Genomic DNA, 10,678 nt, shown 5'->3' with positions numbered 1-10,678 from the left:
ATACGAAGACATTAGGACAGTTTCTACAATTGTACAATAGGTGCATGCCACCAGTATTCAAATCTGGATTAAACGTTTAATAGAAGTGTAGGTGTCCACCTGTAATTAAGAGTTTAGATGCATTATAAGTACTAGGCAGAAATTATAGCTGTTAATGTGAAATGACTCATTTATTTGGTTCTTTAGTTTAAGTAATTTGGCAATTGACATGATTTTAAAAACAGCGTAACTTCCACTTTGAATTAGATTTAAAATCGGTAGTAGTTAAATTGTAATGATCCCTGGACCTACCAAACCTTTTTTTTGTTTTTCATTTTCTGCTAGTTTTTGAGTTTTAATGTCACTTTTGTCTTCCATGTGTGCAAAACCTGCAGTTTTTTGTGTGTTTGTTTGTTTGTTTGTTTGTTTGTTTGTTTGTTTGTTTAAAATGAGTTGGCTATTGACATAAATTACACTACTTATTTTAATAGTATGTTTGTGGTCAGTCATCTGCACTGTCTGATCAATATTTATGTATGGGGAAATCATTTTTAATTTGATCAGACAAATCCGTACTTTTTGCTCGTTTTGTTTTTGTGGGGTTTGAAATAAATATCACTATCTTGATTCTTCTTGTCCTTCATCCAATCAGCATCGAGGAATATCTTTTAAAGGGCGTGTCTTTTCTCTTAATGTATGAACGGCCTCTGAGGGAAAAGTTTGAAGCGCAGCCGCGGGTCTAATCATGTCTAACTTTACCCTGTCCGGTGATCAAATGTAGTATGCACTTGTATATACAAATGTGAGCATTCTGATTACTGTGCTAAAGGACTAAGGTTACAAAGGTTAGTGGGAATGTTTGTCTTTATTTTTCTTCATTGCAAGCACACTTGCAAGTAGCTCGGGAACCAATGAGACGTGACCGCGGGGAACGTATAAAACGACGCAAACTGAGGAAGCTGCGTTTTGGAAATAGTCCTCTTTTGCAATAAGTGTTACCGGCTGCTGGTGTATCACAACTTCTCACTTGAGAAGGAAATGGTCGGACGGTTGAACTTTCCAAATGTTTGCGAAGAGGACCCGCTGGGCATGAGCTGCCGGGCGGACAGGGGGCTAGACAGCCCGGACTCCGGGTTACCGCCGAGCCCGAGCCCCAGCGTTTGGCTAATGCATCAGGACAAACATGCCCGTGGCGTCAGTCCGATACCGACGGACGAAGGATCGCAGGTGGGTAACAGATTCATAGTGTTTTTGTCATTTTTCCTCATTGTCAGTATGCATCACTCATGAGACTCACCCGAATTAGACCCGAAATGCAAAGCTGTAAAGGACCACTATCACCTGCACCGGTGTTCTGAAAGTCTCCACCTGTTGACAACACGGTGCAGTGAATCTTGGCTCGACGTGAATCCAAAAATTCCAAAATGGTAGACTCTGCATTAATGGGTTTATAATTGCCTACATTGATACAGATGTTAAAACTCGAAATATACCCAGAATCTTACCAATTATTTCCAAATTAATCCCATGACTCCAAAATCTATCTATCTATCTATCTATCTATCTATCTATCTATCTATCTATCTATCTATCTATCTATCTATCTATCTATCTATCTATCTATCTATCTATCTATCTATCTATCTATCTATCTATCTAATCAGTTGTTTAAAAAAACATTTCATCTTAATATGCAAGTAAATCTGTTATAATACAGCAACATACTTTTTTTTTATATAATATAATCCTAGGTCTATCAATTTTGCACCTCATTGCACAGGACATAGGCATGTCTTGCCACCATCTTTCTTCAACAACTACCTGAAGGAAACAATCGATGATGTGCCAGTTTGCAGCTCTTTAGTTTTTGAAGGAGAATTGTTACTATAATTAGCATTAGCAGTTTATGCAGGGGTGTTTTATATAGCATTGTTGCTACATGTAAAAAGAAAACAAGTCTGTGAATATGATAGGTTGTCAATTTCCCCAATTGAATACAATGCTTTTGCTTTAAATATGCACTTCTAATATTATTTTAAATGTTAGTTTTTTGGTTTGCCTTTAAGCACATCTGCAGTGGAAATGGGCATTGAGCATTAGCTATGAATATTATGCTGTACGTATGTCAGTGTACGTACGTACGTTCGTACATATGTCTATGTTCAAATACACCCAAAACTAAATTAAATGAAGACATTGGCTCGCTTATATTGGACCATACATACTATGTTCATTCTAACGTGCTTGTTTAATTGTATTTATGCATTTTGCAGGTTGCAGCTTTGTCCTCTGGGTCCTTCCAGCCTTGGTCCTATGGGGAAGGTATAGCAATTGAGCCTTTACCTCCTAAAGAAGTAAGGTTAGTTTTTGTTGAGAAGTTCCTCAATCTATCCATTTTGTCAACTGTGTTAAGGGTTTGTGTTCTGAGGTTCAGTGTTTGACTCTCGGCTGCATCCATTTTCTCCTTGCCTTGTGTGAGTTTTCCGCGGATACTCATTCTTCCTCCCACAGTCCAAATATGATTGTTTGGTTCATTGAAGATAAACTCTGTGAACTGTAAATGCTTGTTTGTTTACATCTGCCCTGAGATTGGCAGGAGCAGTTCAAGGGTGGCTGAGTGGAATAAAAGCAGCACTGTCCAGATGTGCAGACAGCTCAGTAACCTTCTATCCTCTGCAGGTACACCTCCTCAATGCACTATGACTCGGATCGCCACTTCATTCAGAAGGTGGTCCTGCAGCCGTGGGGTCAGGGCCTGGAACACTGCACGCAAACCATCACTGCCGTGTCCTACAGCACCTGGCGTCGTTATAAGACACAACTGGATTTCCAGCTCCGCTACAGGCCGCAAAGTTTTACTAGCACCATCATCATCTACCCCAAGAAAATGAGCGGCAAGTATGTCACAGAGCTGAGCTACGATCGCCACCGACAAGCCAGACGTTTCCTCTCCAGTGTGGAGTTGCCGGTAGCAGGAAGCTACCTCAGTAAGACAGAAAAGGTCATTTCGATCAGTCCTGTTTTGTAACCTACCCCTAGGCTGGCTGTCGCTGACCCTGCTGTACATTTGAGTTGCTCGTTAACATTTTCTTAATTCATGGCACTGGTCCAGAATCACATGTGCTGTGTTACATAAAGCAAAAATGTAGACATAGTCGGAGGTGGAGCTTTTACCTATTCATTCATTATTCTGCCAGTGGGTGAATCGTTCATTAGAAATGACCTTTATATTAATTTCCAGAAATATTGTATCCGTCTTAGTGTTTTTACAGGTCTTGACCTACCAAGGCTAATGACTTGCCCTCCATTGAAGGCTCCCATCAAGTTGGCCACTGCCTGATGTTTAACATTATTTTTAATGAGAGCAAAGACAATGACAACTGTACTAGTTAAGAAAAGGGATAGAAATTCACTATCGTGCAGGGTTTTGGTGCATCCTAATTTAGCATTGCTAAGAAATCACTTAAGAGAACCACACTGTACAAAGGATAATTAGCTATGAGGGTTTTTTTTGTTTAGTTTATTTTTGGTTTTTTGCCTTTCTGCACTAAATTAGCACAAAATAAGCTCTTAGCTTTTATTTTAGACATTGACAAATGCATAATACTCATGTCTTTGGATTACAGTAACCATTCAGTACGAGTAAGCTTTTGTATACATGAATTGTGCATGTGACATGGATGGAATATGAGTCTTAATTGAAGTGACAAATACAGTATTGTTTCTCTCACTGGCCTACAAGGGAAAGGTAACACTGCATTCCACAAGAGAAATGTGTATTTATTTGTAAGTTTAGAGGATTTATCATCTGATAAATGTATTTTGTCAATAGATATACAGTATTTGCGGGGTGCCTCACTAATGTTTCATAATGTTTGCTATTGCTTTGGTGCCAATTTTTAAATAAAATGATTCATGCTCACCTATTTTTGAATTTGATGTAAAATAAATGGTATACTGGATAGATGGGGCGAAATATATGTGGTTGACTTCTAATAATAAAAAAAAAACGCACCTACGTACATAGTACATAGTCTTAGTCTCACGTCATGTTTTATAATAAAAACACCAATAATTGACAGGTGCTGCACAATCATGTATATAGTAAGACATTTAGAATGAACCATTTTGCATTTTTTCTTCTGTAGTGCGAGAGCGCCTCGTAGTGGCTGGGGAGTGTAATTATTTAAATTTAGAGGACGACCAACTGCCATTAATCCGGAACATCGAATTGTTGGAAATAAATTCTAATAATCAAAACAATATTCTCTTTTGAAAATCATAAAAGTGTTTCCACCCGGTCTCGAACCGGGGACCTTTCGCGTGTTAGGCGAACGTGATAACCACTACACTATGGAAACTGGTTCAAGTTCGGCCTCATACTAAATATATGAAGGTCAACCATGTCCATGCGGCATTTTTGATACGTTGAAATAGAGTCAAATGTTCTTATTTTTCAACATGTCATGACTTTTAACATGTTGAAATAGAGTCGAATGTTCTTATTTTATAACTTGTTTAACTGCTCCAACGTAGAACTGATATGTTTCGATCAATTAGTGATAAATAAATACGATACGTTTGAACGCAGCATAAGACGTTGTATCTTAACTTTCTTTGCATTTTGTAGTGTGTCCTGTCACAATTTTTACCGAGTATTTAACAAGTAAGCATTTTTCTTTTACTATTATTATCATTTGTATTGATAAATACTTAGTTTACCTCATTTTATAAACCACGCCCACTTATTTCCGCACGGTGGACGACAAGTCCTGTTCTACATGCTACATGTGTCCGAAGCAGAAACTTTGCCCGTGCCCGTAGTTTTAGTAACGTAAGTAGCTGTTAGCAACAATGTGCTTGTGTTTGATTTGAAGCACTTTAAGGCAAAGTGACAGGGTGGCAACGATCGGGCACCGCCGCCGACATTAGCTGGTTATGCTAAGTGCTAACGCTACACCTTTGTAAGGATGAAGACCAGTAACCAAAACAGCGTCATGAGCATTTTTGAAGAACAAAATGTGGTGAAAATGTGTGCGCCGATGGTTCGTTACTCTAAGTAAGTGTCATTTCTTTTTGCGCGTTTACCCCCGCTAAAGTCGTGTCAATATTTACTCAATGGAGTTCTATATCGCTGCATCCTGCAAACAACAGAGGATCAGTCCTTTTATTAGCTGCACCTCTTGTCTTGAGACCTACACATATGTCTTGGATTTCTCGGTGAATCATAATCCCCGTGCTATCATTTTTCTATAGACTCGCTTTCAGGTCGTTGGTAAGGAAGTACAACTGTGACATTTGCTTCACTCCAATGATAGTTGCATCTGACTTTGTGCGATCCATCAAAGCCAGAGACAGTGAATTCACCACAAATGAGTGTGAGTAGGTGTAATTCATCTGTGTTAAGCACTATTAATCAACTGTGTAAACTGTGCGATTGCTTTTGTCCCTTGTCTGCCATAGGTGACAGACCTCTGATTGTACAGTTTGCTGCCCACGACTCTCAGACTCTGGTTGATGCAACGTGCGCTGTTGCGCCTTTCTCAGATGGAGTTGACCTGAACTGTGGATGTCCCCAGAGGTGAACATCTACCTGTTTTAAAAATAAAGCATAAACATTGGGCACACAAGTCAACAATAATACATGAATACTGATTCATTCACCACACTGATCGAAATGAAGTCTGAAATGATTTTGCTTTATTTAATGATGGAGTTCAAGTCTTGAAACAATCCATTTTACATTGCAGTTTATGAGTCAAAATGAGCTTTTTGCGCATCTTTCATATTGAGAATCACGTATTTTTAAGTTTTTCTGATGATTGAAATGCTGAGATGGTCCTGAAAAGTTTTGCTGAGCTGGACGCAAAGTTAATGCGAGCTTGGTTCTACTCGCGGCGCATCAGTTAGCTAGTGACGAGCTTTGGTTAGCTAGACGATTCAACGGATTATGGTGTCATTACTCAGTCATTAATTGTTGTTGTTTTCAGATGGGCCATGTCTGCTGGATATGGCGCTTGCCTTATCAACAAGCCAGAACTGGTTAAAGACATGATCAGACATGTCAAGAACCAAGTGGCCAATCCAAACTATACAACGTCCATTAAAATAAGGTAAAAAAAAAAAAAGCTATTTAAAAAAAAAAAAAAAAAAACAGACATTAATAGTTAATTTGACTTTTGTAGAATTCACAACGACTTGAGGAAGACGGTAGACTTGTGCCAGAAGATGGAGTCAGCAGGTGTATCGTGGATAACAGTGCACGGTCGTACGTCGGAGGAGCGTCACCAGCCAGTTCACTACGACGCCATAAAGACAATCAAAGACAGCGTGTCCATTCCGGTTATTGCCAACGGGGACATCAAGTACCCACGCGATGTGGAATCTATTCACCAGCTCACTGGTGTTGATGGTGAACCCTTTTTTGTTTTTAGTCAAAAATTGAAAGTACTCGTATATAACAATTTTCTGTTGATTTTAGGTGTGATGGTAGCGCGAGGGTTGCTGGCTAACCCGGCCTTGTTCGCGGGGTATGAAGATACACCATTGGAGTGCATATGGGACTGGGTGGACATCTCTGTACAGCATGGCACTCCATTTACGTGCTTCCACAATCATCTCATCTACATGCTAGAGAGGGTTAGCTCCCAGCCTGAGAGAAAAGTATTCAATTCTTTATGCAGTACATCCGCTGTAATAGACTACTTGCAGAGTACATATGGTTCAGTGCATGAGTTGGAAACATGAACATTTTCTATACAATTTCTCTGAATGGGGGACCAGGCGAGACATATCCCTGCACACTTTGGGGCAGGGGACACCCTGGCATGGTCGCCAGCCAATTGCAGGGCGCCTATAGGGGACAATTCACACACATTATACACGCTGCACAGGATAAAGCAATAGAAAATGGACTGAATGGAATGACTAGCCAATTATTATTATTAGTTTTGGGACTGTGCCTGAGTAAAGACCTTTTGACTTTGAGGCATGTGTTTTAAGCACTATTCGTTCATTTTGCTAATCTGTGGTCACTTATAATAATGCACATAATAGAACAATAGATTGACGTCTCTTTGTTGATGTAATTTCATTAGGTTTTGTTTGTTGTGCCATATACTGTTACATGACATCATATAAAACGGTATTAAAAAATACATGATTTAATACTCAGTTGTAAGGTTTCAATTCCACCTGTTTACGCATTTACGGGCTTAATTTGAAGTACAGTATATAAAAAGAAACACCATAGGAAAGCTATTAAATCAATTATAGTATTTCAACTGGGCGGAATTCAAAAAGGTCCCTTCAAAATAAGAGTAATTTAGTAGAACTAAATGTGCCGTTAGCCTATTTCTCGAGTTCAACAGCAATTATGTTGCTACGACGACCCCATGTGGACAAGCGGTACAGAAAATGGATGGACATTTCTCTGGAACGCACACGTGACTTTATGTATTAAGTTTTAATCTGAAAGGGTGCAGCGGAAAACATACTTCTTACCGGAAAAGTCGCATAGTTGCATATAGCAGGAAGTGTGGCAAGAGAGTCGACAGACGTAAGTTCCCACCTTCCTAATATTGTTTTAGAGTAACTTTTAAAAGTATGTTTGTCGTCAATTGTGTGCATTCATACATGCCGTATTGTTCAGGTGCAGATTTGATGACGTTCTTATGTTTTTATTGAAGTAGATGGTAAGTCTGTCACAAAAAGTACACAAGCGCGATTGATTCTCACTTGTAGCTGCGATCGTCTCTTCTGTGAGTTGTTTTTCTTTTGTGAGGAATATTTCACGTCACAGTGTTGCTTGAGATCGCGTTGCACCGTGTCATGTTATGTTAACTTCAACCTGACTCAGTTGTGAGTTCAGAGAATGTTGAGACATGAAGTGTTGACAGAAAACTTTGAGTGGAAATGGACCACGCCTTCCATTGAACCTGATGCAAGATTAAGGAGGTTGTAAAACCAGTGTGCGCTGATCTTGCCCTCTTTTAAGTTGATCTCATCGCTTCAAGATGACGCTACAATGGACGGCTGTGGCCCTCTTCCTCTATATGGAGATAGGCGTCCTTGTCATCCTCTGCCTGCCCTTCATCTCAGCTAAGAGGTGATGCACACGTTTATCAAGCAAAACCTGTCCATTCAAATTGAGTTGTGTTAAATAAATGTCTGCAAATTCAAATTACTCCTAAATCACACCACAGGAAAATTAGATTTTTTTTTGTGTACCCCATTTATAAAAGCATTAATGCATGATGATTTTATGAGTGCTAGCATGTAACCATGCATGTGTGTGTTTCAGGTGGCAAACAATTTTAAATTTGAGGATCTGGAGCCCAGTTGCCCGCTTTTGGAACAAAGTCTTTCTTACAATGATTATCATACTTATTGTCCTTTTCCTTGGTAAGAGCAATCAGTTGTTTATGATTCATTAAAACTAATATCTTATATTTTATATGTATATTGATGTATACAAACAGTGATGGTGGTAGAACGTGGTGTGCTCCTTTTTTGTAGATGCTGTCCGCGAGGTGAGAAAGTACTCTGTTAAAAATCTCGGCACGGATGCCAAACTGCTACCCAACATGCATGACCACATGCACATGAAGCTTTTCCGTGCCCAGCGTAACCTCTACATCTCGGGCTTCGCTGTCTTCCTCTGGCTGTGAGTCTTTACTTATTTTTTTTCTTGGTATGGCGCCGTGAGTGGCTGCCTCCCAGCAGTGTTCTCTCTTTTCCTCTTTATTTCCTTCTTTTCTCCTTTTTCTTTCTGTCTTTTTGTCCATTCGGCGATGCTGGTGCCTTCTACCGCACCTCGGTATCTCTTCGGATCGGATATTTTTTTTTTTTCTTCTTGGGACCGGGATCATCGGTCCAGACCGGCGTAACTCTACGACGGCTTCCTGCTTATCCGGCCAGTGATGACCGGGTCCCTCGCCTTGGCCTTGCAGCCGCAACCCCTGTGGGGAGTCCGCTCCCTCGTGCTCGTCGGAACCAACGACTTTTGCCATGCTATCCCCGTGGTGACCATCTGCACGTGCCCCGGCTGGGTGCCCGGGACGCTGCTCACACGTTTGCCTGCTTTGTGATGTTTTCACCGATTCACGACCACGGTCCATTGGGCGCCGTTGAACTGGACTGCCCTTGCACCTGTCGATGGACCCCGTGGAGGCTATTTTGTGTGTTTTGGGGTGTTCTCTTGTATTGAGGGGTGCTGGTTGGCCGCTGTTACTTTTTTTTCCTTTGTCTTTTATCTTTGTTTTGCTTTGATGGCTTTTATCTTGAGCACTTTCTGGCTTTCTTTGTGGCGCCGTTGTGTGGCAGCCTTATGAGAGCCTGTTGAGTTGCGCTCATGCCATCTGTGTGTCTTTTGTATACCCACTCTGTGGTATGGATACTGCTGGGGCCTGAATATCCCCACCCCTGGGGATCAATAATAAATATTCAATCAATCAATCAAGCTCAAACAAACCTGTCAATTTAAACATTTTTTTTTTTTTATCTGTAAAAAGGGTTATGAAGCGAGTGATCACCTTGATTAATCAACTGGCTTCAGTATCTGGGACAACTGCTGCACTGCAGGCGCAGGCTGACACTGCAAACAAAACTTCCAAAAAGTACATGGAAGACAACGAGCTGCTTAAGAAGGTACAGACAGACACACAGACAGACACAGACAGATAGATAAAGTAATAATCTGTCATAGATAAATGATGCCTCTCCACTCAACCGCATACTAAGCAGCCAGAGGCTCCTTTAAACATCAGTATATGCACATTTGATGAATAATTCAATACTACCTGGCTTTTAAAAATCTGTGCTTGCCATGTTCTTCCAGACTCTGATGGAAGGCTCAGGAGATGCAGCAACTGCAGAGGGCATGGAGCTGTTGAAGAAAGAGGTGGAGAAACTGAAAGAAGAACTAAAGGCTTCAGAAGACGGTTAGTGCAATTGTGGTTGGACAAACCTTCTCTCGCCACAGTGGTCAAACAATGTTTCCTCACAATGTTTTCCCCTCCTTGCTTACATTGTTCCGTTTTGATCTTCGATGTGTGTCTGCAGTACTGAAGAAGTCTGAGTGCGATGCAGTTGCATTGAAGAAACAAACGGACAGCCTTGCCAAAGAGTATGACAAACTGCTTCAAGAACATCAGGTGCTTCAGGTAATGCTTTTTTTTCTAACAGCAGCTTCTCATTCGCCTAAGGCCAGCTTTTCCCCAACAACTACACAGCGATTTTTTTCCTCCTGTGCTCTTTTGTCTTCCAGAATGCTCAAAGTCCTGTAAACAAAAAGGAAGACTAACCTTTGGGAGAAATTCTCCATACAACTCCTTGTGACGCCGCGCAAATGACACACAAAGCACATACAAGTTTTTAATGGACCACATTTTAAACTTTTTGACTCTCCTGGCACATGACTATCCCTAAGGAGAAATTTCACTCCGCTGTTTCTGGTCATTCACACTGCGGTGGGAAAAAAAAAAAAAGAAAATCATCTTGGACCACACATGAAAGTGGCCCAGGTTGGATTTGAGGAAGAAGGAAAAAAAAAAAAAACGGAATCAAGCTGTTTAGAATGTCCTAAAATAATTCCATATACACACATACGTATGGGCAATAATGGGAATTGAGCTGCAAGGTGAACAATATTGAAGTGAAGTCAATATTATCTCTTTTTTTGCTTGGGACTTCTCTGAAG

The 10,678-nt window shown here is 40.5% G+C and overlaps 2 protein-coding genes and 1 non-coding gene across 4 annotated transcripts; 2 read left to right on the top strand and 1 right to left on the bottom strand.

The window, feature by feature from the left end:
* Positions 1 to 677: 677 nt before the first annotated feature.
* Positions 678 to 3,905, top strand: rflnb (refilin B). Its single transcript, XM_061280512.1, has 3 exons — positions 678 to 1,206; positions 2,253 to 2,338; positions 2,659 to 3,905. Exons 1-3 carry the CDS (start codon positions 1,018 to 1,020, stop codon positions 3,005 to 3,007), a joined length of 624 nt encoding a protein of 207 aa, XP_061136496.1. The 5' UTR covers positions 678 to 1,017; the 3' UTR covers positions 3,008 to 3,905.
* Positions 3,906 to 4,267: 362 nt separating this feature from the next.
* trnav-aac (transfer RNA valine (anticodon AAC)) lies at positions 4,268 to 4,340 on the bottom strand. The gene has a single exon. It is a non-coding gene; the product is annotated as a tRNA-Val (tRNA).
* A 372-nt stretch (positions 4,341 to 4,712) lies between these two features.
* LOC133155449 (tRNA-dihydrouridine(20a/20b) synthase [NAD(P)+]-like) lies at positions 4,713 to 10,358 on the top strand. 2 transcript variants are annotated; one of them, XM_061280777.1, is made up of 12 exons: positions 4,714 to 5,038; positions 5,236 to 5,357; positions 5,443 to 5,560; positions 5,970 to 6,092; positions 6,165 to 6,405; positions 7,995 to 8,086; positions 8,282 to 8,382; positions 8,497 to 8,644; positions 9,492 to 9,627; positions 9,818 to 9,920; positions 10,042 to 10,142; positions 10,247 to 10,358. In XM_061280777.1, the coding sequence occupies exons 1-12, from the start codon at positions 4,950 to 4,952 to the stop codon at positions 10,280 to 10,282; spliced, it is 1,410 nt and encodes a 469-aa protein (XP_061136761.1). In that variant the 5' UTR covers positions 4,714 to 4,949; the 3' UTR covers positions 10,283 to 10,358. The 2 variants fall into 2 exon arrangements, with proteins under 2 accessions (XP_061136760.1, XP_061136761.1); XM_061280776.1 differs by lacking the exons at positions 7,995 to 8,086; positions 8,282 to 8,382; positions 8,497 to 8,644; ... (2 more) ...; positions 10,042 to 10,142; positions 10,247 to 10,358 and adding an exon at positions 6,461 to 7,148 and having other exon boundaries at positions 4,713 to 5,038; positions 6,165 to 6,391.
* Positions 10,359 to 10,678: the final 320 nt, after the last annotated feature.

This window comes from Syngnathus typhle, linkage group LG6 (genome assembly GCF_033458585.1).
Source record: "Syngnathus typhle isolate RoL2023-S1 ecotype Sweden linkage group LG6, RoL_Styp_1.0, whole genome shotgun sequence".
NCBI lineage: Eukaryota > Metazoa > Chordata > Actinopteri > Syngnathiformes > Syngnathidae > Syngnathus > Syngnathus typhle.
Note: the sequence above shows the minus strand (reverse complement) of the source record. Positions and strands in the feature narration are given on the sequence as shown.